General features: G+C 39.8%; 1 protein-coding gene across 1 annotated transcript; it reads right to left on the reverse strand.

Annotated features, from left to right (window-relative positions):
- Positions 1 to 377: 377 nt before the first annotated feature.
- Positions 378 to 27,819, reverse strand: scn4aa (sodium channel, voltage-gated, type IV, alpha, a). The gene is given in 28 exon segments (XM_029455513.1): positions 378 to 4,272; positions 4,363 to 4,633; positions 5,605 to 5,706; positions 5,845 to 5,982; positions 6,789 to 6,842; positions 6,940 to 7,221; positions 8,293 to 8,415; positions 8,548 to 8,721; positions 8,838 to 8,992; positions 9,081 to 9,213; positions 9,358 to 9,399; positions 11,989 to 12,315; positions 12,317 to 12,445; positions 14,697 to 15,053; positions 15,276 to 15,449; positions 15,541 to 15,779; positions 16,691 to 16,820; positions 16,920 to 17,093; positions 17,337 to 17,534; positions 17,679 to 17,820; positions 18,021 to 18,084; positions 18,249 to 18,542; positions 18,736 to 18,827; positions 19,055 to 19,183; positions 19,264 to 19,353; positions 19,576 to 19,694; positions 19,991 to 20,297; positions 27,558 to 27,819. Coding segments are annotated over 27 exon segments (5,691 nt in total). The 5' UTR covers positions 20,249 to 20,297; positions 27,558 to 27,819; the 3' UTR covers positions 378 to 2,971.
- Positions 27,820 to 27,879: the final 60 nt, after the last annotated feature.

The raw sequence follows: 27,879 nt of genomic DNA on the forward strand, positions 1-27,879 counted from the left end.
TAGCTTATTCCTCTGTGCCATAGAGCTCCATTGTTGCCTAAACATTTATTTTAAATTCAGTTTAATAATTTTTTTATTCCTTCATTACCATGAGGACATTGTTGATGTTGAGTCAACCCCACATACATTGTCCCACTGCTGTAAATACTCACTGATGCACCAAATATGTGTTAATTTTCACACAAAAAATACACCATACAAAAAGATAAGGACACTCTTGATTGATTTCCAATTTGACAAGTCTACTTTCAAGTTTAGAAATTAAATGTGACAGAATGAAACGTTTATCAGTCAGCAGTGTGGCCTTTTCACTGTACAAACCATCAGAGGGCCTCAGTGCACCGGTGTAGTTTCACATAACGCAGCTAGTGACAACATAAACTCACAGCTTACTTTTCCCTACAAGATGTATTTTATTCTCACATAATAGTAACAATTTTTACAATAACAAAATGATATAAATATACAATACAGAAAGAAGAAAGAAAATGTTTTTATATACAAGCAACACTGACTGTGGATGTACCAGTAAAGCTCTGCCTCCGTTAGAAATGTAAACAAAAGGAGGACACCATCTTGTGAATTTCACTGTACCATCAGAGGAGACTATAGCTAAGTGCAGCAGCATGTCAATCTCATATAGGACGGCTGCAGGCCACATCATTAAGAACTGCCAGGCTGCGCAGCAGGATAAGACAAAGAGACCCCTTATAGAGGAAACATTCATGATTTTCTTTTATCCCCCAGGGTTGATGTTAAAACAGTGCTGAACACAGAAACAAGAGAAGAGACAACCTGCTAAAGTCTATTGTAAAAAAACAAACTAGAAAACTGTAAAAGTGCTTATGTTGATCATGTATATATATTCAGAGTAAGACGTTTTAAATTCAGTTAAGACTTACACAACGGCGAGTGAAGCAACCTTTCTACTTGGGACAGACTTCAAGGACAGATCATCAAGATTTTCTCTGTAAATATGCAGATGTGTGTGATTATCGACACCTTGGAAAGTTGGGTAATCCTTTAACTTCAGAGTCATGTATTTAACTACACCAATGCTGTGTTTCAGAAGATCAGGTTAAGTCAAGATCAGGTCAAAAGACAAAACATGTATATCTTTACTACAATGGTTGTTATTAAGTAGACAGATAAATCTAAATACTGAAATGGAAAACCAGTGGCTGCTTGGTTTGAGTTTTGATATCTCTCTGAGGGGACTGAAAAAATAGACAAAACATTAATAAGACATGCATATAAGGGATGAAATCATCTTAAAAACAGGAAGGTCTTACAACTGCTCTAACTTGACCTGGAAGGGATATAAATAGTGCAATATAAACTGGGCCTTCAGATGTTAACTGCATTAGCCGGCCCATGTTATTGTTTACTAATAACGAATGACAGATCAGGATTTCACTGCTAGAAAGGGATAAATGATCATGATTAGCCTAAATGTTCAGTTATATGTACAAAACTAACTCCACCATAGAAAATCATTGAGTGTCTAATTGAAATAATTAACATGTAGAGCCTGAACATCGATGAGATTCCACATAAAAGTGACGTAAAGTAAGCAGGAATTTTGCTGGGTTTTAATTTTTCAAAAATGAACACAAATGAGGGGACTCCCAATAGTACCATTTTAACCATGAAATGGTCGTGTGCATACTAATTTAATATTCAATTATTGCTCTAGAGTTGGATAATAGTGCTGAATTTATGTCATATCGGAGGAAGCAGAAAAAGACTGGATATCGTATTGCTTTTAAATGTACACACCGTGTACAACATAAACACAGCACTAAATACTATAAAATGATCATTCAGGTTTTCCCATGTGTTGTTCAAGTTACTCTTTGGTTAGAAACTGGGGCACATCGTTTGGTTTTCTGCTAATAATCATACAAAAAAAGTTATTGCTGGCCTAAATGAAGCCATCAACCATAGAGTGCATTAAAATGAAAATTCATAGAAGAATTACTGAAATATGTTTAGGATTCTTCAGACATACATGGTGCTGTATCTTGCCCTTTTGAAGATAGGTTTTTCACTAGAAAGCTAGCGTATTACAGATTCTGCTATTCTACTATTGTGTTTAACCCTGCAATAACAAACACTAGCACATTTTTTCGGCTGACAGTAAGTGATGCAGTTCTCTGCAGTCTACAGTTAAAAGCTGAGAAATCATATCTAACTGTGACCTTAATTTGGAAATGTCAATTAAAGCGTCACAGGCACAGAAAAGAGAGTAATACAATTAAACTTACATCAAACACATGGTTATGAATATTGTGGTATTTTAAGGTCTGTTTTTACAGAAATTAATTTTCATTTAACATTACACAAAGTGATTTGTATATTTTAGGTTATTTACCTACCTAGTTTGGCTGAAATGTGAGTTTTATATTTTAGGAATAAACACTAGTCCCATGTCTCCAAAGACTAAATAAAGAATGATAAGGAAATGGCTGTATTCAGAAACTACAAGGAGTACATTTAAGTATTTGGTATCTATGAACTCATAGTAAGTTGAATATCAAAGATATGGATACAGTATAAAAACAATTTCATATGGAAGACATTAAATAAACACAATGGTAGTGTTTTTACAAATGTTTGAAAAGTCCTGACCTTGACAAATTGATAAAAGTGTGATTTTACATGTACATCTAAAAATGTCAGAGTTGTACTGTAGATACCTTTCCATAGTATGTCCTTACCAGATTTCAAGACTTTAGAACAAATGTCAAAGAAATCCATGTACTCCAGTTTCATATTTAACCCAAAAAGACACTTGAATATCACACTAAAAAGCAGGGATTGTGGATGAGGTTTAATAATAATAATTATAAAATGCAGTTCAAACATTCATTAGCACTGTGTAACATCTAATGTGGAAATATAACTGCTAACATTACTTCCTTGGCTGCTGAAACACAGGGGGAGGACATGAATTGTCTTATGCTGTTTGTTATACAATTGTCTCTCTCAGATTTGCATGGAGGTTAAAGATGTGTGGGTTGGGGGCAGAATGTAATAAAACCTCATTAGTAATTTCTACAGGTACAACCATGATATTTGGCACGGAGGATTCAGAATCACATTGGGCCTCTGTGCCATGTGACAATGTCTCAGGATTAGGAGGCTGTTGGTTTGCTAGACTTTCTAAATCCGCCTGCTCCATCTCCTCTGCAAGGTACACGTTGCTCCCATAGAGCACCCCCATCCTTCGTGCGAGCATGCCCTCTTTCTCTAGTGGATCTGCACCTTCGTCTTTTCTACCCATCCTCTTACAGCGATGCATAAAAGCGGCGTGGCATATGCAACGTTTCAGCAGGTGCTTGCGGTAAGCCCTCTGAACGACTACAGCAGCCATCTGCTCTTCTTTGTGGCGCATTGTCGTGGTAATCGGCGCAAAGGAGTCGGAGGTGGGGTTGCTCAGGAGGAACTTGGCCTCAATGCTTAACCTCATTGCCGCCATTTCCACCGTGTCTCCCAAGACCATCTGTGTGACGGCCAACAAGACATCCAGGCAGTGGATCCTGTCCCCGATGACCAGAGGCAGATCCATTTCCATCAGGGGAAGCCGGTTGGGCTTGGCAACCTTCAGCGGCTGCTGCAAGGCATCACAGAAATCTGAGAGCCGGCTATACTCAATGAACTGAGTTCCGTCTACGTCAAACTTCTCCCAAGTCTCATTGAACATCTCAAAGTCGTCCTCACAGAGTGCGTCGCCACTCTCCTCCTGCGCCACATTGAAGTTCTCCAAGATGATAGCAATATACATGTTGACCACCACTAAGAATGAGACGATGATGTAGCCGCAGAAGAATATCATGCTCATGAGCGGATTGCCACAGTTGCCCGTTACATCCGTGCCTGGGTTCTCGAAGTCTGGATCACAGTCTGGGAACTCTTTGTTCAGCATTGGAAGTAAAAGCGCATCCCAGCCGGCGGACGTCGTGATCTCAAACAAACAGATAATGCTGCCACCAAACGTCTCAAAATTAAATATATCATCGATTCCAGCCTCCTTTTTGACATAAGCAAAGTTTGACATGCCAAATATGGAGAAGATGAACATAATGAGGAAGAGCAGAAGGCCAATGTTGAATAGGGCGGGAAGTGACATCATTAGAGCGAAAAGAAGCGTCCGAATGCCCTTGGCTCCTTTAATAAGACGCAGAATCCTGCCTATTCTGGCCAGTCTGATCACTCTGAACAGAGTTGGTGACACAAAGTACTTCTCGATTATGTCTGAGAGCATTGTACCTGAAATAAAAAGGAGACAATTTATGAACACCTGTTGTCTGTTTGAACACAGTAATAATTTGCAGTTTGTAAGTAATGTTATTCACCCACCAGCTATGGACAAGATGACCACAACAAAGTCAAAAACGTTCCATCCGTTGGTGAAGAAGTATTGTCGCAGGGCAAAGAGCTTCAACACACACTCTCCGGTGAAGACGATAATGAAAGCCACATTTACTTTAAAGAGGAAATCTTCCTTCTCTGCGCTTTGATTGTCCGTCTCCACCATCATGGTCACCATGTTGAGGCAGATGAGCACCATGATGAAGATGTCAAAGAACTGCTGACTGATGAAGTCAAACACCAGTCCCTGGATTAGGTTCTGCAGGTCAAAGGGAAGGCGAGGAACACAAACACAAATCCAATAGGTTCACACCAGCAGTGTGTAGTGTGAAGGGTCAACGCAGCGGTCACAGGTCAAGTTGTCATACCACACGTGCTGTGCTAATGTGTCATTACTGCGGGTTGCCTCGTTTGTACACTGAACAAAATTATAAATTTAACACTTTTGTTTTCGCTCCGATTGTTCTCCCATGTAAATTAAAGAGCTAAGACTTTTTTTATGCGCACAAAAGGCTTATTTCTCTTATTTCTTTTGTGCACAAATTTGTCAAAATCTGTATTCGGAGCACTTATCCTTTGCCAAGATAATCCATCCGCTTGACAGGTGTGGCTGATTAGACTGCGTGATAATTACACAGGTGTGCCTTGGGCTCATCACAATAAAAGGCTACTCTAAAATGTGCATTTATTAGGCACTCTGAACTTTAGATTGCACGTGACAAGGGCAAGAGATATGCAGGTTTTTTTCATCACACAGCATACATCTGTGAAGAGAACACTACTTCAAAGTACCAGGCCCCATCGAAGATAAGCTTTTCCCCACTTAAGTCGGTTACAATGACAAACTACAGTCAAGTCAAGATCCTGCTGAGGACGATGAGTACGCACATGCACTGGTGTGGTCTGTGAATGTGAGGCCGGTTGGATGTACAGCAAAATTCTCAGAAACGACTTATCGTAGTGAAATGAACATTCAAAATCATGGGCAACAGCCCTGGTGGACATTCCTGCAGTCAGCATGCTCATGGCACGCTCCCTCAAAACTTACAACATCTGTGGCATTGTGTTGTTTAAAAGGGCACATTTTAGATCGGTCTTGTATTGTGACCAGCCCAAGGAAGGTGTCATAATCACGCTCAACATTTAAAAGAAATATTCAAACAATAGTCTTTCCCAAACAATATAACACATATTGTGAATAAAACTATCAGTTGTAAATGAATGACATACTGTTGGACGTGGAATCGGCTTCTGCGGCTTCTTGGAACCAAGTTTCTTCATGGCCTCGTAGTACTTTTTTTGTTCCTCAGTCATAAAGAGGTCTTTATCTCCGTGCAGACACAACATAATACAAACATCATTACAAGAATTTAATGGAGATAAAAACAAGTATAGATGTAACTTAATAATCCAAAACATTAATCGCTGTTGTATTGGTATAGACTACTTCTTATAAAGTGGAATACTTATCTTTTTCTTTTGTTGGTTGAAATTGTCAATAATGACACCAATGAAGAGGTTGAGTGTGAAGAAAGAGCCGAAGATGATGAAGATGACAAAGTAAATGTACATGTAGAGGTTGATCTCATAAGAAGGCTGCTCCTCTACCTAAAGAAGGAAGAAAACATTTAAATCACAGAAAATAATTTGAGAAAACAGCCGTTTCCCGTTAATAAATGATTAAATAGATGGTTGTGAGACATAGTGGGGAAGACACAGGATTAAAGGTTGTACTGGAATATGATACCAGTCAGGAAGGACACATGTTGATCCAAAGACTGGACTCATCACCATCTGTCACATATATATTACATTTATATTTAATTATATAGGGGGAAAGGAACATATTTAAACTCCTGACTTGTATTTCTTAATGTTATTTATTTTATATCTACTCATATACCCAATAAAAAAAGCTACTTAGTATACAAAATCAAAAAAAGTCATTCAAAAGTAATTTGGGATTTCTTATATGTAATTCCTCCTTTCTCATAAATTGTCATGACTGTTTTTCTAAATACTACTATGTAATTTTCTAATTAGCAAAAATAACATATGAATAATAGACTAAAATGAAGGGGCTTCTGTACACTATATATCGCAACGTCAACTGGCGCGATATTGTTTTTTCTGAGTTGGTTGAAAGAGACTATCAGTAGAAAACTGCACTTTAAAATCTAAAGTACACTCTAATATCTGTTTCTTTTTTGTTTGTTTTCTATCGCAAGTTAAATCGTTTTGCAATATTCAACATTATCGCATGTTTTCCTTACATCATGCAGCCCTACTATACACAGGCTTATTTTAATTTAATTAGAAAGTGTTAACCTTGTATTCAGAACTGATACATATGACTATAAAACAGGGCTGCCAACATATTGATTGCTAAATGTACTACTGTAAATAATAACTACCTCTCTTGAGTCAACCGCAGCATACATGATGTCCATCCATCCTTTAAAAGTTGACTGAAAATACAGAGCAGTGTTTCAATATCATCGGACATAAAAGCTTTTACAACAATTTTACTTCTAAGTGTATAACAATAGAAACAACACCCCTCACCACTTGAAGCAGTGACAGGTAGCCTTGTCCTACATTGTCATAGTTGACCTTGACATTGACCCAGCGGGCCTCCTGCGTGGCCTCTTTGATGGCCATGCAGTCGCTCTTGTTGTTGACTTCCGACATGGGGAACAGCTCCTCTGTGGTGGTGTTGATGCAGCGGTAGAACTTCCCAGCAAACAGGTTAACTCCCATGATGCTGAAGATGAGCCAGAAGATCAGACACACCAGCAGCACGTTGAAGATGGAGGGAATCGCTCCAACGAGAGCGTTCACAACCACCTGCCCGAAAGAGAGGACTTTGTTAAAATAAAAAGGGATTATAATAAAACGTATATAAATATTAATTTAGTTTTTAAGAGTGAGCAACAAGATCAAGTTCTACCCGTACCCTTACCTTAGTCAGCTATGATACAGCAGCCATGGTGTAAGCATGCATTCAACACATTGTAGAGGAAAGCCAGTCATATTGGTATCATAATGCAATTAACATCACAGCTTTTGCATCATCTATGTTGGAATAAGTGTTCAGATTCTTTACTTAAATAAAAGTACTAGTGGAGCAAAGCAAAACTACTATATTACAAGTAAAAGTCATGCATTTTAAGTCCCACTTAAGTAAAAGTACAAAAGTATCAGCAGCAAATGTACGTAAATTATCAAAAGTACTCGTTTTGCAGTAAAGAAGCCCTCGACTGGCAAATTCTTATATATTACAAAATCGATTGTTAATCAAGCAGAATTGTAATGTTGTAGCTGCTTGAGGTGGAGCTAGTTTGAACTACTTTGTATCCAAAGGGTCACTAAAAGAATCTGAGGGGTAGTGAGTAAGAAGTAAAAACGAACGTCTGCTACACAAAATTGTTTTCAGTTTTTGGACGTTTGTCTAGTTTTCTTTTGTTAGTGAAGTATTGATTTATTTAAACAGTTTTAGGAATCAAACCATTTGTTAAGAGGGGAAATGTCTATTTGATGGAACTGTTAAAAACTATAGACATCAGAAACATTACTAGGGGCCTCCACTAGACTGTTATGTTTTTATGTAAGTCAAAAAGATTGGAAAACACTGCTTTAGTCTTTAATGTTGTAATAATGTATAAACTCATGTGTTTTATGTAAAACATGGATCTGAAAAGCAACTCCAGCTGTCAAATAAATGTTGTGGAGTAAAAAGTACAACATTTCCCTCTGAAATGTAGTGGAGAAGAGTATAAAGTAAACATAACATGTAAATACTCAAGTAAAGTACAAATTGTACTTTAGTACAGTACTTGAGTACATTTACTTAGTTACTTTCCACCACTGGTTAGCCATGCACATTGCACAAACATGGTCGCACAGCCAAAAACTGACCCTCATCCCTTCAAATCTTGACAGCGCTCGAAGAGGCCTCAGCGCCCTGAGAGTCCTGAGGGATTTGATTGGTCCAAGGTCAGAGTATCCCATCAAGTTGGCGGCTAAACTAATCAGGGAAATCTGTGGCAGAATCAAAACATTTCCTATTCAAGTGTTACCACAGACTCTATCTGTCATAAAATATGTTTGTACTTATGCTCTGTTTAAAGTTACACAAAAGGATGAGATCTAAAATAAGATGCCATAACTTACATCTACAATGAAAAAGTCTAACCAACACCAGGCGTTGGTGAAGTAGGTCTTGAAGCCGTATGCGACCCATTTAAGGATCATCTCAATGATAAAGACGTAGGTGAATATTTTGTCAGCGAACTCCAGAATAATTTTGATGGTTCGGCGTCTTTCTATGTATATGTCTTCAAAGGCCTGCCAAAGGAAGATATGAGATATCTAGATACACGTTCTAACAGTAATACAGTATCTAAACATTATCATAAAACAGTCAAAATTTCTAAATGTGTTGCACTGATGACAGCACTCACCAGAGCTCCGCTGCTGAGGAGGATCATAAAGATTATGAAGGTTTCAAACCAGTCATGCTCCACAATAGTGAAGCAAGTCCTACGGAGGTTCCACCATTTCTTGCCTCTACCTTTTGTGATGTCCACAGTCAGACACGGCCAGCGCTCCACACAGTCTGAGGAGAGAGCAAAACCAAAAGGTTCATTCTAGATAAATGTACAGTTCATGTTTAAATTGTCCTGTTTTACAATGGTTGTTCATACTGTCAGTGAAGCAGGCCTCCGGCTCCACGGGTTCCGGCTCTTCCTCTTCCTCTTCTGCTGGCTCAGGCTCAGGCGGTTGATAGTCCACTGTGCTACACACTGAAGAATCCCCATCATTGAAAGCACCCATCAGCTAGTCAAGAATTACAATTAAAGCTCAGTTACAAAGCCACCATGCAAAATATACATTATTGATCCCCACACACACATTTATTTTGTGCAGATCCCCATACAAAGATGTTTTTTTCACCATGTGAGATTTTTTGGAAATACTCACTTTGACATTTCCCAGCAAATTACTTTCATCTCCTAAGTTTTCCTGAAATAGCACAGGAACAGAGAATGAACTTGTATCTTGCAGACAAGTTTCTTTTACCCAAAAATAACAATTGTAACATTTGATTAGCTTTGTGTTATTAGTTTATATCTAGCTCCAGGCTCCAGGCTCTGCACAACGCCTGCACATGTGTTCTCGCTTATGTCACCTGAACAGACCTCTTCTCTGGACGCTGAAACCTTACATCTTTACCATTTATATTATTACTCAGACTTGGGTGGCATCACCAAACGTTAATGTAATCTTAAAAGCTATTATCATTTATTCCAGCCACCACTTTTCCGCTGGTCAGAGTTTACCTTTGTTCATCTTTGACTGAAAAAGTCTGTGTGTTTTATCACAATAATGACTTTGTTTATATATCATATTTCAAAAGAAAGTTACAACGTGCTTTACAGTAAAACGTATCAATAAAAGTACACAAATCCAAAACATAACATAAAACTTGATCCAATTAATTATATTTACAACAAATAACATTAGTTAAGAAAAAGATAAGAGTAAGTTTTAAGTAGAGGATACTGAGTTTGCCTGCCTGAGATTCTATATTTAGTATGTCATCACACTACTAGACTACAAATTCAGTATAATATCAATGTTTATTTATTACCCGCATCAGAAACATGACAACATGTCCTTTTCTAGGGCTGAGTGTAGGTACATTTTGTTGAGCAGAAACATATGTGACCATTGTGAGGGGAATAGAAATAGAATAGGAAAAGAACGCACATTCCCATTCAAATCAACGTAGCAGAATGGTCAGAGCAGTAGCCATTTTTTATGTGTAACGTTGCCATTGCAACAATTGCAACGGGCCAACTTCCATATAAACTGACTTGCACTAAGTTGAGGTTTTGCTGTAACAATTAAAACGAGCAGTGGAGTAGTAATGTTATGAATCATTGAGAGCCACAGTAAATGAAACTTAAAGCTTCATTGTTGTGTCTCGTCAGCTATGTTAAATGTATTCATGTTCATGTTTAGGGTTTAGATCAGGCTTTTGTTTAATTTCATGTTAGTCTGTGGTTGTCATGTGCCTTTTGTGTAGTTAGCTTCACTCATGTCTTGTCTCGTCGTACACTTGTTGTTTTGTTTTGAAATGTTCCTTTCCCCTTGTGTCATGTCTTGTTTTACTTCCTTCCTTGGTGTGATTGTCTGCCCACCCCTGATTGTTTCCATCTGTGCCTTCTCACCTCATGTTTAAATGGTCCTGTTCCCCCCCCCCTTGTCTTGTGCCAGTTCGTACTTGTTCATGTGTTGTGAGTATTGTCTAATGCAGGGGTCTTCAACGTTTTTCAGGCCAAGTACCCCCAAACTGGTATAGCATGGAGCGGGGACAACCTACTGCGGCGGTATTCAACAAGGGGGGGGGGGTGCTGTCGGAGTTCTGTACGAGGGGGGGATGTGCATGTGCAAAAACAATAAAAAATATTTGCTTTATCTACAAACAATTTTGTTTGTTTGTATTCCTCCTTGTGAGCGCTATCACTTTGTACTTTGTTTGCAGTAAAGCATTTTATTTTGTTACTTTACATCCGTCTCGGAGTCGTGCATTTCAGTTCACCATTCTTGTGTCTGAGACACAGTGTAGGGAGGAACATTGCTATTGCCAGATGATCGACAACTCTAAACATATTTACTTTTAATTCAATTCACAACGTATATGTTTGTATGAAAAGTACTATACAAATAAAGAGTGTCATGACTCTTTTTAATGTCACAGGTCAACTAACGGTATCATTAAAGCATGGAATCAGCAAACCAGCTAGCCAACTAGTGGACAGCTGGCTAGTTAGCTAGCTTGCTAATCCCATGTTTTAATGAAACACTGGTGACAGAAAATTAACCAAACACATGAGCTGGGTCTAACAATCCCTCTGCTTAACTCCCAACAGCTCCGGATATGGACAAGCTAGAAACCCGTCTCGGGAGCTGCGTACTAACATGTGTTGTCATAACAACAACTAAAAACAAACGCCATTTTCTTTTGTACTAGTCAAATGACCACGGAAAACAGCTCAATGTCTGTTCTTCTCTTATTCTATTTGTATGGTGAGAGAAATATCAATGCCAAAAGGCCCTGCACACCTGTAGTGCTTTGATAGGCAATAGTCAAACCAGAGATAAAAACTTATGCTTACTTTCAATGTGGCTCCGTAAGGGTCTCTCACATGGCTCATAATGAGGGCCATGAAAGTGGGTCATTAGTTGCATGCCACGTTTTATTTTGTAAGTGCAATTTGTATAGCATGCCGTCATGAAAAGTGAGGAAGTTCTTAGTGTCGAATAGGCTCATCCAGATGATTGTCAAAACAAAAAGCCTGCCAGAGAGGTCAGCCTGTGTGCAGAGAACTTTATTTATACTGTTCAACCTGTCATTTTGACATTTACGCTGAAGATAAAGTGAAATATCTTTGAAATATAGATGCTCGGCCTATAACTGCATCTCGTTGACAACCCTGTGTTGTACAATGACAATAAATCATCCTTGTAGATGCTGTTGGTAGGGGATGTATTATTAGTGCACGTAGATGGATAAATAGATTGATATTGTTGATTCACTGTACTTACCAAGTAATGTGGGTTATGTTTCTCATCTGAAATCACTGAGTCATCTGAGTCAGCATCATCCTCAGCCTTATCCTCATCCAGGTTTTCAAAGTCTGACTCTCCATGAGCGATTGGCACATTGAGACTGAGCTCTCCATCCACAATAAATCCAGTAACAGCAACCACACAATTAGGTATACCATCAGCTGTTTTGAAATTCTGACTGGAGTACAAGTGGTTCATTTCAATTCCCTCCGTTTTAGGGTCCTCGTCGTCCGTCGGACTCTCCTCAGGCTCCTTGGACTTTCTGTTGAGAATCTGCTTGCACGGATCGAACAATGAACGCTTTGAACCAGTCGACGCCTCGTGTGATCCTGCCAATGGCAATCTGGAGATTGTTCATCTCTCCGTCGTCCTCCGTGGAGAGGTTGTCTCCGCTGAACGAGCTGAGCAGCAAGGCTAGGAAGAGGTTCAGCACCTGACGAAGGAAACGTGAAGGGAATGATAAATATACACTGAAAAGTAAATCTGATACTTAAAGCATAGTAAATAACATAATATGAACAATTTTCTTTTGTACCTTGAAGTGAAAAACAAAAACAAATTACTGCAAGAGATGCACACAGTCTGTATTTAGTATGTAGCTACAGTAGGCCGATGTGAACTATCCAGATGTGTTCGTATCTGTGGTTAATGGATGAAATTGTAATCCTCATAATAACTTTTTCCTTATCAGCATTAAGAGTGAGTGAATCCCCTCTGAGTTTACAAGTTAAATATTTGTTGCTGAAAACAGCATTATCTGACACTTCTGCATAAAAAAGTACTTTAACGATTAACCTATTGTCAAAATTGCTGCCAATAATTTTTTCTGTGGATCCACTAATTGATTAGCCGACTAATCCTTGCAGCTCTAATGCCGACATTGCTGAACTAAACACAAGTCCGGACTATCTTAAATACACATATCAAATTGGTCCTGTGATGGAACATCAAGGAATATCATGTCGTCTGCCTCCTGTTGCAGGCGAAGCTATCTTTAGTGACTAAACCTGTTAGTAAATTTCTCGGTTCCTATTTCCCAGGTTTAGCAGGAGATCAGGGTTACACGGCAGGCTATATCTCCCTCATTCCAGTGAGGGAGCTGTGAATCAGTGAAGAGGGCTGACGGGAAAGGATGAGCTGCACAATACACACGCCTGACAGAGGAGGAGTGGATACAGACATGATCATTTTTGATAGAAAATAATAGGCAATTGTAGCAGAGCTTTTCAGTGTTAGTGATGCACAAAATAATGCTCTAAGATTTCCCAGTTTCCTTTAGAGCAGCTCTAACTGCTGACTTAAGAATTTAAGGAATAGTTTGACTTTTTGACTATGATTACCTCTTCATCAATTACACTTCAATCTGCTATCAAATTACTTTTCCTTAACACCCAGACCCTCTGCCACATGAGCCCTGCTTGCTCAGCTGTCAGTGTTTGTTCCCTTCAGTGGCAGCAAGCTTCCTTGAGCCGGATCTTAGCACATACTCAAGGTCAAAACCTCTGTTTGGTGGCTCAAGTCATTCGATTTAAATAGAACCCCCCCCCCCCCCCGACGCGACGAAGTACTATATGTCTTTATATCAGTGCAGATAGTGTGCATCACAAGAAAGCTTTGATCATTTTGGCACAGTGGGGCCATTGCAATACTTTTGTCAGTGTGATGATGGGCCATTTCCTTTCCATTTCTATGAATAACCTAACAGGAAATGGTTTTGGCTCTAGTCATTAAATACAATGTTGAAATGATGCCTGAGAGTAATCATCTGTATTATCTGTCCAACGTCCTTCTTCAGTGAGGCCAAGTTAAAATGTCAAGGACAGTATTTCCGTGCTCCAGACATTCAGGATTTTTCGCTGAGCATGAAAAACTCTGCTGTGCAAATTCACCCAGACAGACACTGTGTGAAAAGGTTAGTGAACAGTTATCATATCAAGTAAAACACAGTGTGATATGTTTTATATTAGAATCTAAACACATCTATGTTTACAGTGCATCTCAAGCCACTTTTGAACTTCAAAAACATGCAAATATATGATGTATTCTCTCTTTTGTGTTTATGTACAACTTATAATATATAATACCTAAGATACTACAGTGTCCCCTAGTGGATATAAGTTCCTCCCCCAGCTGTGTCTGTCTGTCCTTGGCATCCCCCAGCTGAGGGGTTAACAATAGACTGCTGAGATATGCAGGCAACAGAATCTCCTGGTATTATAATAAGATAACTGTTAGATTTAGAAAGATTTTACAAAATAGTTTGTCAGCTTTACAGCTTCACGGTAGTGACAGTTGCAAGTTGAGTGGCAGCATCTGTGAGCTCAGGAATAATCATCTACTTAAGATTTACTGCATGTTGATATAAACTCAGACTATAAAAGACACTGACAACACAGCCACAAGATAAGAATCATGTCTATTTAGAGAAGTGGGGTGTGTGATTTTAAATTGTTGTTTGATTAAAAAAGATTGTGGACCCCAGGAAGACCAGTGACCACTTTGTGTAAGAAAGAGAGAGTTGGAGAAAGAATAGAAGAAAAAAAAAAACACTCAAACTGGAATTTCTGGATTGTACTTCATTGTCTCTGTGGTACCTGAAACCTGAAACGACATGCCCCACCAGCTATTTTATTTTAATTATATGGCGCCACTCTTAAGATAGGGATCAACAGTGATGCACTCACCACTAGATTTCCAATGACCATGACCATCATGAAGACAATTAAACACATTCCAGTTCCGGCCACCTCCATGCAGTCCCACATGGTCTCGATCCACTCTCCACACAGGATGCGGAACACGATGAGGAACGAGTGGAAGAAGTCGTTCATGTGCCAGCGCGGCAGCGTGCACTCTGTGGAGATCTTGCACACGCATTCATTGTAGTTCTTGCCAAAGAGCTGCATACCCACCACAGCAAAGATGAAGACAATGATGGCCAGCACCAAAGTCAGGTTTCCTAAAGCTCCAACTGAGTTACCGATAATCTTGATCAGCATGTTGAGCGTGGGCCAGGACTTTGCTAGTTTGAAGACACGAAGCTATCTCCAACACAGGACAGACACAAGCAAAGACAGTGAATGATATTGTAGGAAGTAATCTCATTGTGGTCAATGGATACAATTGAATGTACAAAATATTCAATTATTTGCCCTTATTCCGAAAAAGACAATATTCCTACTAAGCTGTTTATATGGCTGAATATTGCCATATTCAGAATAATAGTGAAATATTAGTGTGCATTATAATGTAGTCGTTCTCACCAGACGGAAGGACCTGAGGACAGACAGCCCTTGGACATCGGCGAGACCCAACTCCACCAGACTGAGAGTGACGATGATGCTGTCGAAAATATTCCAGCCAACTTGAAAGTAATAGTAGGGATCCATGGCAATCAGCTTCAAGAACATCTCCGCTGTGAAGATCCCAGTGAAAACCTACAGGGGCATACGTTTCAGTTCAAATCAAGCCTGAGATGTGCAAATAGTTCCTGTGATGAAATTTAAATGTAACGGGGCAGATATTCACCAGATTCCCAACTGAGAGCATGTGTTCAAACTCTGGGGTCATGGGGTAGTGCTCCATGGCCATGAAGAGGGTGTTGAGCACAATACAGATGGTGATGCCCAAGTCAACAAAAGGGTCCATCACCACAAAGAGCACCCACTTTTTAAAGAACACCCATTGCGGGAAGCAGTCCCACTTCAGGAACCTGTCCGCAAACTTGTACCAGCCGGGTGGACACGGCCTCTGACCCTCCTCCAACTCTAGACAAAGAAAAACAATTAGGTACTTTAACTTCATTTTATCAAACCTTTAAATTATATGTACAATACAGCTAACAGAGGGCAATGATGAGGGGCATTGAAATGCATGTCTGTGCCAAGTTATAGTTGGGCTGAAATAGCCAGAGCTTAACACGATGAGGGCACGACACTGAATGTTGACAGGGATTTCTCCAGCACACAATGTGATTATGGCGAGCTCAAGACAATGCTACTGTATTGGCCTTGGATAAAATGAGTGTACAATGTTAACAACTGCTTGATAATCTAAGCAATTGGAGCTCACATTAGAGCATCATCTCTAAGAACCTGCAACTAAGCCTTGTGTATTTCTTCATTCCCTGGAGGAACTTGACACTTATAGATGCTTACACCCTGCCACTGCCGTGCTGTGTCATCTACTTATTTGTGTTTAATCAAAGCTAAAAAAATAAATCCTACATCTAGGGATTTTGACAATTGTTGGTGCATTATCAGTGTTAAAGGGGACACATCAGGAAAACATTTGGGTATCTGGAGTGCCTAAGACAACCCAGTCAGTTGTTTGCGGACTGCCAAAGGTCAGAAAACATAGGATTCAACAAGCTTCCTATGTCACATGCAGACTCATTAGAATACACCGCCCCTCATCTCCATCAATGGCTTGAGAACTGCTTGCAATTCTTTTCACAAGTCAATTTGTGAGCTGGGTTTTTTGGGAGGGTGGCTTAAAGAGACAGGTGTTAAAACGAAGCGTTTCAGACAAAGGGTGAACAAGTATATTCAGATGGACAGTACAAATAAAGTAATGTGTTTTTTTAATATTAAAGCATGTGAACATGTTCTAGTAGAAACACAAAGTATGAACCTGAAAATCAGTATGATTTAACTTTCTATCTCCATTGGCACTGTACCTTCCATAGCAGCTGCAGTGAGCACAGACAGAGCACTAGCAGACCTCTGTGTCAGGCGTGGTTCGTCCAGATGAAGCATGCTGTGCACAGAGCCTAATGACTTCTCTTCGAGTTCGTAATCTGAAGGAGACTGTAAAATGTCGATAATTCTGTCAGTCACAAAGCAAAACAAGAGGCTTTTTAAAAACAAACATTTTTGAGATTGCCTATCACGAAGGGACCGATTTACCTTGACCATGGTGGGCGCTCTAATTAACAGACGGGGAATGATTCTCCCGTTACAATCTTTGATAATTTCATCACGTTCAAGGCTTCGTTCATCATCTGCCAACTCAGATATGGTGTGATGACTGAGCGACTTCTTACTAGTTAGTGTGACTCGGCTCCCGAGATCTAGAGCCTCCTAGAAAAGTATAATAATACAGTGTTGCTTTAATTTGAACAGTTTTATACATTTTATCACACTTATATCATGAAATTATGGTATTATCACAATTCTGAATTACGGAACAAAACAAAATTCCCTTAATTTTGGCTATATGTTGTCATATGGCAGAATTCAAAGTCAAGCTTAAAAACTACAATTTCGACATTATGTTAAATTATATATATGGTTAACTGTCTTCTTATTGCTTGTTAAAGTTACCGCTTCCTGATTCTTGAGTTGCGCTAGTAGCCGCTGGAATTCTTCCTCTTTCTCTATGGCCTCTCGCTGAGTTGCCTGATTCTGTTCGTCATAAGCCATAGCTACCACCGCCAAGATGAGGTTGATGAGGTAGAAGGAGCCCAGAAAGATAATCACCACAAAGAACAGCATGTATGTCTTACCAGCCGCCCGCAGGATCTGTGTTTGGAGCAAAAAAGAAGCTACGAGAACTAAGGACAAATTTCTTTTCACAACTTTTTTCACAACTTTTAAAAAGTTAGGGTCATGAATAAATCATAAGTTAGACATCATAAATGTGCAAGAAATTAAAGAAGTGCCAACCAGCTGGAAAAGGTTCTCCCAGTAGTCCTGGGTCATGAGTCTGAAGAGGGCCAGGAAGGCCCAGCCAAAAGAATCAAAACTGGTGTAGCCATAGTTGGGGTTATTCCCAGCTTTCATGCAAGTGTATCCTTCTGGGCACTTTCTATCAACAAAAAAGAAGAGTCAGTGTGCTGCAAGGGCTGCGGCCTATTAGACTTCTTTGCCTTGGAAGGTCCGTAAGTGCGGTCGGATTCTCTTAGCACCGCGGTCGTCTTTGTCTAAGTCCTCTTGAGTTCTCCTTCACATCTTTCCTTCCCCTCATGACTACAACATTATCATGGTGTCAGTGTGGATAATACATACCCAGCATCAGAGCTGTTTCCACAAAGTAGAGCATCAAGGCTGCCTTCCAAATAATAGTGATTATCTAAAAGCAAACATGTAGAAGAAGAAGAAGAAGAAGAAGAAGAAGAAGAAGAAGAAGAAGAAGAAGAAGAAGAAGAAGAAGAAGAAGAAGAAGAAGAAGAAGAAGAAGAAACAATGAGGACAAAGTCTGCTTAAAATAAGAGATGTAATATGTCTTAAACATACCTGAGTTTTCCATATATTCAATGAAATTGAAGGAACTGTTGGAATATGTTGTATTGTTGAAGCCCATGGTGTTGTTGAAGGATAAGGTGTCGTTAAATGTGGCGGTGTTGTTAAAAAATTCAAATGCAGTTTCATTTGTTTCGATGGGCCATCGCACACATTTCTGACGCAGATTTCCCATAAAGAGTTGAAGACCAATGAGGGCAAAAACAGCGAGGGCAAAGACGGTCAGAATCATGACGTCCACCATTTTCTTCACTGACTGGATCAAAGCAGCCACAATGGTTTTCAAACCTGACAAAATACAATTGATATGTTGGTGGCATTTCTCTGACAAATAGCTCTGCAACAACAAAGGATAATCAATATAATAAATTATTCATTTACTATTGCATACAGTTAGGCTACTAATCCGTTATTAATCTCGTCACAAAACATAATGTTGTCACACACAAAAAACATAAGATAAATAGAATATCAAAAATACCAGGAATCACAGTAATTGTTTTGAGGGCTCGGAGTACTCGAAATGTCCTGAGGGCTGACACGTTGCCAAGGTCAACAAACTCAGTGACATATCTGCAGAAAGACATAAAACATTCATCAAAGCCAGGTCATTTACATTTTTCGGCTTTCATAGGAGTTGAGAATTTGTCTCAAAAATGTTTAGTTTTTGAACTTTCACTTCTGTTTAGCAGCAAAGTATGCACTCAAATCTTTGATTTAATGTAACGATGTGGAGAATGTATAACAATAAGACTGATATCAAATACGTATATTATGAAGACTTCAAGTAGTGCACTTACGCCATGCTGATCACCATGAAATCCAGCCAATTCCATGGATCTCGAAGGAATGTAAAAGATCCAACACAGAAACCTCTTGACAACACTTTGACTGTTGCTTCAAATGTATAGATGCCAGTAAAAACATACCTTGGAAGGAACACAAGTTAGTATGAATTGTATTAGATTTAACACTGGAATGACTGAAACTACAATAATGTAGTACTTACTCAACAGTTTTACTCCATGCTGGTGGGTTGCTCATCGTCATGAATACACAATTTGATAGAATCGTGAGCATGATGAACATGCTAAATAATTTATATCAGGATTAAGGATACAAACATTTTGTGTATACAATATATATATATATATATATATATATATATATATATATATATATATATATATATACACACAGTATATATATATATATATACTGTATATCCCCTTAATTCATGGCTCAACATCACTGTATGTCCAGTTCAAACGTAAACACACAAATATTTAAAAAGCTCAAGCATCAATAGTTCAAAGGATATGAATGTATGAGAATTTTGATGGATCCTCTTCTAACCAAACTACAGGGGCTCAGAAGGTAGCAAGCCGGCTCAGCGTTGAACCTGAAGATTGTGTTTCCATTGCTGATCACAATGAATGTCTGAAAAACACAGAGATTATATCTGTATAAATGCCGAGTCTAAAAATACTTCCTACATTTCACTAAATACTTAGTGATGACAATCTTGAAATGATACTACTAGAAATCTTTAACTGTAACATTTGCATACCGCAGATGAAATGGTGTACATTGCGTAAGGGATACTGTATGCAGCTGAAATTTATGTTAAGTAATACATCCTGTCGTATTTCAAGGTTATGTAGGGACGGAGTCAAGCTCATTAAACACTGTGTGTGTTTCATTGCCACGTGAGTCCCAGATGTGTTCAGACTGACCGAGTTTTGTGCTTTGTAGAAGGGGTCCAGGTCCTCCAGAGGTGTGTTGAGCATCTCTGGAGGAGGGTTTCCGTAGATCATGGGCAGACTCTTGCCCGCCTCCATATTAGCGTTTGGGGCCGTTGGCTGATCCTCCGCCTGTACTTCTACTTCTGTAGCCTTTTTTCTTTCCTCCTTGAGCTTCTCGATCTCCGCCAGCAATTCCCGGGTGAAGGGGTGGAGCGCATAGGTGACTCGGGGAGGGAGCAGGGGCGCCATCTTCGCATTGCGAAGGGATACCGCCACACCGGGGTTTCCCTAAAAGGAGCTGGAGGAAGAACGAGAAGTGAACACAGAGAATACATTTTGAGATGGATTCGGCTGTAGCGTAAGACGAGACAATGCAAGCCGTAACCTTAGCCATTGTAACTTCAACCATTAACATTTGATTTGATTTGAATACTATATACAGATAATTATATAAATAAAGACTCTTCCACTGGTGTGTATGTAATGTAGTGTCGTGCTCGACCAACAATTACCATTACTTTCATTATTGATTAATACACCAATGAAAAAAATAACAAATTCCCAATACAAGTCACCAGAACCAAAAATAATGGGATCAGACCAGCTGCGATGACAAATTGGGCCAGGGGTGTAAAGCAGGGGGCCAATGGCCCCTTCCCCACTTCCTACCCCCTACTTCCGAAGCCCTCACCACACCTATCTTCAAACTCCTTCATTTAGGTTTAGTGACGCCCAATCAGGCCAGTAGTGTAAAATGGGGACGTAAAGTGTGTGTGGGATGGGAGCAATGGCCCCCTTGCTTGTACCATGCCCATTTCAGTAACTCAACCTTCATTTTTGATCTCAACTACACATTCATAAAGGTAATGACTGCACGGACTGTTGCAACGCTATTGCGGTGACAAAATCTGTTCACAGAATGAAAGACAGAGAGAAATATAAACACGGGGTAAAGTACTCAAAAAAAAAGTTTTCTTTTGATTATTTGGTTTGACCAACATTCAGAAACCAATTTACAGTGATATAAAAAAGAGAAATGTTGGTGTATTTTTTGGGGCAATATATTCTTTTATTAAGACCGATGACAGTAGATGATTAGAAATGAGGGGAGAGAGAGAGATAAGGAATAACATGCAGCAAAGGTCACCTTAACCCCTAGGCCACCAGGGCAAACCATGTTTGGTATTTTTACTCTATAAATTATTTTTAAATGACTGTGATTTACTAATATCCCTTGAGCACAAGTATGTTGCCGATGTGATAGCCTAGAGCTACTGTTCCCAACCTGGGTGTTGGGACTACCTCAAATAGGTCCCAAGATAAATATTTTCATATTGCTGCCTCTTCCTGTGGCAATTATTTAAATGACACAATCTGAAAGGTTTGGTGGAACTGCTCAAAACATTTTAACCCTCTTATGAGGGATCACATGTATACACTTTTGTTTTAAGGGGTCAAAAGCCAAAAAGGTTGGGAAATACTGTGCTAAACGTTTATGTCTCCATACCTGTCTTTGAACTTTGTACAAACCCCTCACCCTCTGCCCTACATCTCCCTGCAACCCCACTACACCACAAGCACTTAAACTTGTCAAGATGGTAATAAAATGACTAGTCGCTCTCGGGACAAGAGCTCGGACTTTCCCACCGTTCTAAAGAGCCCATGATATTACTTGTGTACATCAGATTACTTATTAGCTTAGCAGACACTCCATTTCAGGTCTAAGTGGCATTCACTTACATCCTTTGATGTGCAACCAGTCTAGTTTCGTCTGGAGCAGCTAAGGTTAGGATCCTGCAAGCATGGACATAATAAAGCAGGAAATTATCCTTTAAATTAGCTATTTTACTTATTAAATGGATCTCCAATACAAAACAAAAGATACCACTGCTTAATTTATGGTTGTTTACTATTGTATAATTTTACAACCAGAAGGTTTATTGAAACAATATCAATATGCATTAATTAATCTTGCATTACTTGAATGAATTGCAAATAAGCTTTGATATGCAATTGAACATATTAAGAGTACAAAACACAACATAACTATAAGTGGGCCTTAAGCTAACAATACAATGATTTAAGGAAAGTTGTTTGGTACACAGTTGTCCAGCAAAGAAAAAACTCAGAAACTCAGATCAAGACATCAAGTTTTGGCTGTCGCCTTTACCACTTGCAACAACTGCAGTTTAATGTCTACATGTTGAGATACTGAGACAACACAAAGAATCCAGACATGGCATTAATGACCAAAACAGACCAAAACAAGCTGGTAACGCTGTGCAAAGAGAAGAGACATCAGAGGAACCTATCAACATGGCAACAAGAGACAGACACAGTGATATCCACTGATCACACACATTAGGTAGCCTCCTCAAACCGCCTCACTCCAACAGAAAATTATGCATTCGCACAAATGTGAGGAGACGCACACGCTCGCACAGATACGGTGGCTGCCCAGCTGCTCCAGGCAATCAAGGCGGAGCGTCGTGTTACAGAGGCCCGATGACTCTGCTCATTCCTTCCTGGCTGAGCCTTCGCTCTGCGCCTCACATCCCTCTGATAAACAGGACAGCATGCCAACTTATCTTACCGAGTTGACTCCTCTCTCCACTGACTTCTATTTTACACGGGGGCCCCAAACACACTAAGCTTCCGCCTCCTTACCCCTTATCTGCTACTTTACAACCCCCACACCACCTCGCTACAAGACACTTGAGCCTCTAAATCCCTCTTTCATACAACGCAAGACTTCATTCCATCTCAACTCCATCACTCATCAAACCACCATCCTCAATCACACACACACACACACACACACACACACACACACACACACACACACACACACACACACACACACACACACACACACAACTGACAGGGTCTCTTTTCTCCTTTAGCACTACATGGGTCAGTGTTTCCTCTATCCAACCAAAAAGAAAACTTTTATATGTATTACTAATATCACCCTGGGAAGCCCCACACTTACCTACTACTCCCTACCAAGCCCTAGTTTCCCCCCCCCCCTCATCATCCTGTTTCAGAACCCCCATTCTGGGAGCCGTGGACCCCGCCGCCCTCGACCGTGAGCCAACCTTAAAATACACATCCTGAGAATGGATGTGTTTCTGAGTGGCTTATGGGGCACATTTCCTGATTGCATTACATCACAACGTTACTGCTGAAGCCATCAAAGGTCCTTTTTTTTAAGAACCTTCAATTGAAAGCCTGCCAATCTCAAAAAAGTCCTCCAACCGAAGAGGTTGTTGCCTTGTCTCTCACGTCAGTTAGGTAAATAATATGTTTTGGCGACGCGTTAAGTTTTGTAGCTGCATTAATCAGTGTGCGCTTCCTCACATGAAAGAGCCAAGAGTACAGGCAAGAGTGCGATATTCAGTATCAGTCAAAATAGATTCTGTATATCACGCTTTAAGTCATCATAAAACACATCCAGAATATACAGTGATGTCTGCAAGCTAAATGTCAGTGTTTTATGTGAAATAGTGGATAATTTTAGCTCTTTGGTACGGTGTTCTGACTCGGGCAAATGCGGTACAATGGCCAAAAACATTTTCATAGGAGAAACATGCAGCTTCAGAAACAATGTCATTTCAAAAACATATACCAAAAATATTCAAATACAGAAACATGCTGCAGATAAAGCCAATGTAAATACATTAACAGAAAGAACTCTGCAAATACAGTAACGATGAAGGTTAAAAAACACATAAACCCCAAATGCAACAGAAAAACTGCATATCCAGTCAATACAAGCGGAAGCACTTAGTGGAACAGCTTGATTTTCCACCCGAGAGAGAGACCAGACGAGAGAATCGGTTTGTTTTTGAAGCGGGAAGAAGAATTGAGTAAAGAGGCAACATAAAATGGTACCTATTCCTTTTTGCCTTTGGTCTTTTACATTGCATTACAATATCAAAATCGATATTGGAAGTGTTTTGGGCCGTTTGCCCTTGTTGGCTATCGTACTTTGAGCATCAAACAATCATTTGAATGAAATCATCTGAGAAGTTGAGAGGAGAGTTGACTCTTTGGTAGAACTGCTAACATTATCTGAAACTTGGCAAAGGGCCCTAAACCTCTGGTTTAATCTTAATAATGTGCATAACAATCTGTAACTAACAGTCTGTCAAATAAATGTAGTGTAATAAAAAGTACAATATTTCCCTCTGAAATCTAGTGGAGTAGAAGTATAAAGGAACATTAAATGGTAGTGCAAGTACCTCCAAATTTGACTTAATCACAGTTCTTGAGTAAATCTACTTGATTTAAAGGCTCTCTCTAAAGACAATCGAGTCATTTCATGACCACGCTGGTTCAGAGGCTCTGAGGACAGGTGGCAAACCGAGGAAGAGGGAGTGAATGTTAGATTTCAGAAGCCTTCCCGACAGTAATATATATATCACCTTGCATGTCAGCGAAGGCCATGTGACCTTCGCCATTCCGGTTGAGGATATAGACGATGTAATGTAGACACCTCTCCGTTACACTAGCCGACTGTGGAATGCCAACGCCAATATTCACCTCCGGAAACTAGCCGAACTAGCTTTTGTCACTAGGGTAGCTCGAGTTCATACGGCAAGAGAGACTGTGCAGTAGAGAAGTTTGCTAGATTCCAGCATTGCCTGTAATGTGAGTGAAAAATATGTTTAACTTGAGCAGAAACTTTGCTTCCATAGTAGGAGACACCTTCCATGTTGTCTTGTACTAGCTGTGTTTTTAACATAGAGGTCAAGTGGTATAATATTTTAATCAATTTTAATGACTTGCCGGCTTAACTCTGGTGCCCTGAAGCATTTAAAGTCCTGTGGCAACATGACAAACGTCTCAGTCCCCTCACTACACAGCGCTTACCACTCCTGGAATGTGGTTAAGTTGTAAACAACAGATCTACAGAACAAACAAGGGCTTTTTATCCACACGTCCTTTGACATTTGCCGTGCTCCTGTTCCAGCTCGTTTTCTCACGGGGTCAGATCGCAACACTGTGCTTCGCCCTGTCCCAGCTTGCTTCAACACCCTGTCACCCACCAGTTAACCTTGTATTTCAAACTCTATAGGGAGCCACATTAAAAGCAGACCTTTCCACCTGTTCCTACTTCCTACCGTGTCATTGTATGTGCTGCCACCAGATGCAGTTTTGCACGACTGAAAATGATCAGCCTGTTCAGAAAGTAAGGGTCAATCCTTGGAGTCTTATTTTGATGTTTTTATCAGATGTGTGCACAGTAGACTTAGTCCGCATTATATCCCTGCATGCATTATGTCTCTGCTAAGAGGACAGCTGTCGTCATTTGCGGTATGCCTCTGTCGCTGCATACCGAGGAGTTGTGAAGACCTAGCATAATCTCCCTGCATTCGGATGGTCAGATGGCTACCAGAGACATACAGGCCTACTGATCTATAAATCCAGTCTCTTATTGAAAGGACACAGGCTGGCTGACCAAGGCCAAGCCAATGTTTCACCACAAACACCTTGGTCTTGTGGATAATGTCAACATAATAATATGATGTTACTATCAGAATGTGAGCCTTTAGTCTACTAATAAACAGTTTAGAGCTGCAACTATTAGTCTGTGAATTGATTAGTCGATAGACAGGAAAATAATCGATGATCGAATTGATAATTGTTTCAATAATTTTTCATTCAGAAGTAACTCAAAAAATGCTCTTTTTAGCAAACATGGACATTTCCTGCTTTTCTTTGTTTTATATCATATTAAACTGATTATATTTGGGTTTTGGACTGACAAAACAAGACATTTAAAGACATCATCTTGGATTTTGAAAAACTGGGTTGGACATTTTTCACTATTTTCTGACATTTTATAGAGATAATCTAGAAAATAAATGACAGATTAACAGATAATGAAAATAATTGTTAGTTGCAGCACTAAAACAGGTGAATAGTCTTGGAAATAAACTAGTAGATAAATAAAGTAAATCAAGTTTTGGAATATACCAGAAATAAAGTTGGTATTTGATATAGTCTAATGCATCTTTCTAAACAGATTTCTGCTGCATCAAAGTGACCCATTTGGCCTTTGCCTCGCTGCATAGAAATCTGAGTAGATTGCATGTGAAAATGATATGCGGAATATTCCATCCAGCTTGTGAGGGACCAGGGGGAGCTATTATCATATTCGCAACGCCAATCAAGTCCTTAAAAACACAGACATACATGAGGGAGCTGCTCGTGTTTGAACCACATGGCTTAAATGAAGCGTTAACAACAAAAAATAAACATTATTTCTGTTACATAATCTTCAACCTTATTTCACTTTTTGAGTACTCTGGAAAATACAGAGGCCTGGCCAAGCAGTCACATGGGCTCACTTGGTGGAAGAAACTCAAAACCGACACCTTCTGCGTCCAAGAACATGTGATGCGAGACAAACAAACACACTCAGGGAGGGGAAGACCATAGAAACATCTCTACACGTTATATTACATTATTTTATATCTGTCACATATGTGACAACACAGGTAAGGTTGTCATTGAAGAATGCAAAAAATACTTAATATATGCAATGTGCAAAGAAAACTCACTCTAAGAACTTAAAAATCCACTACTCCACTGCAGGAGCTACACACGAGTTGACAAGATTTAATACGAACACCATGTCTCCATGTTTTCCACTGTGTCTAAAGATCTGCATGGAGCCAGGCGGTCTCTGTAGTCACACACCTCTGATTCGGGCTACATGGATTAACAGCAGAGAACTGGTGAGTATCCACAGCATCACAGTATCTTGCCCATTTGCCATGAAGACATGAGCTAAAAATAAAACGTTGTCCCTGTGGGAGGAGGCATAGTGGGGATTGAGAAGGTTGCAAAGTGTCCACACTGGCCATTACAGCCATGTGCCTCCAATGAAATATTCACCTGGCAGGTGAAGAAAACCTGGTTATGATGCTCATGCTCAGTTTTCCCTCTCATACTGTACATACTGTAACATAAAACAATAGATCAGCACTGCATGTGGGTGCACCTTCACAACACTGACAGCCACATGCTTGCTCATACACACATTTAAAAACACTGCTGAGAAGCCATAAATCTACCAATTCCAAATTTGACCTGATCTCAATTACAGGTCCGTGTTTATTATTAGAACAAAAGGCACTCATATTAAAACACTTCTTTGAGTTTAATTTCCTCGGCAGTGCTGCATGTTATTTTCAGCACCAAGGAAAAAGATACCTTCTTTATTTACAGTTTACAGCCACATTTATCTAACTTTACTCCATAGAAAACTGTTTCACCACAGTGCAAATGAGAACGAGGAAAAGTTAAACCATTACACCAATAGCATAACTAAAACCTTAAAACCAGGAAGGTTTTAATTGTATCCACAGAAAGGGGAACATAAAGATAACTCACGACCATTGGAGATATAAAAAAGCACCAAATAATCATCAAATCAAAGTAAACTTTTCAACCTGCGGCCTGACAGGAAACTGTTATATTCTGAGCTTCATGCCGGACTCATCTTTACGCTCACAAAAGACAACAGACACGGGTGGTAGTGGGTTACCTTGCACGGTAAAGCAAATATTTCCACAGAATCCAAACAGAAACTTGGAGAGAAAAAAAAATCAAGTCTCCCACTCGCCTTCCACTGGGGACGTAATTCTCCCCTTCTGGCAGCCAGTGCGCGGCTGCAGGACAGCTGTTGCTGACGCAGTGGTGTCCTGCAGTGAAACCGGAGGAGTCGCTCCAGGTAGGATCAGATCAGACCTTTGACACTTCGTCAGCGGAGCCGCTTCCCCGTTCCCACACAGCTGGTCGCTCCTGCAAGCATTTCCACAGGCAAGGCGCTTTCACAACTTAGTCGCAAAGTGAAGCCAACAGTGTTT

Source organism: Cottoperca gobio, chromosome 19 (assembly GCF_900634415.1).
Source record: "Cottoperca gobio chromosome 19, fCotGob3.1, whole genome shotgun sequence".
NCBI classification, from domain to species: domain Eukaryota; kingdom Metazoa; phylum Chordata; class Actinopteri; order Perciformes; family Bovichtidae; genus Cottoperca; species Cottoperca gobio.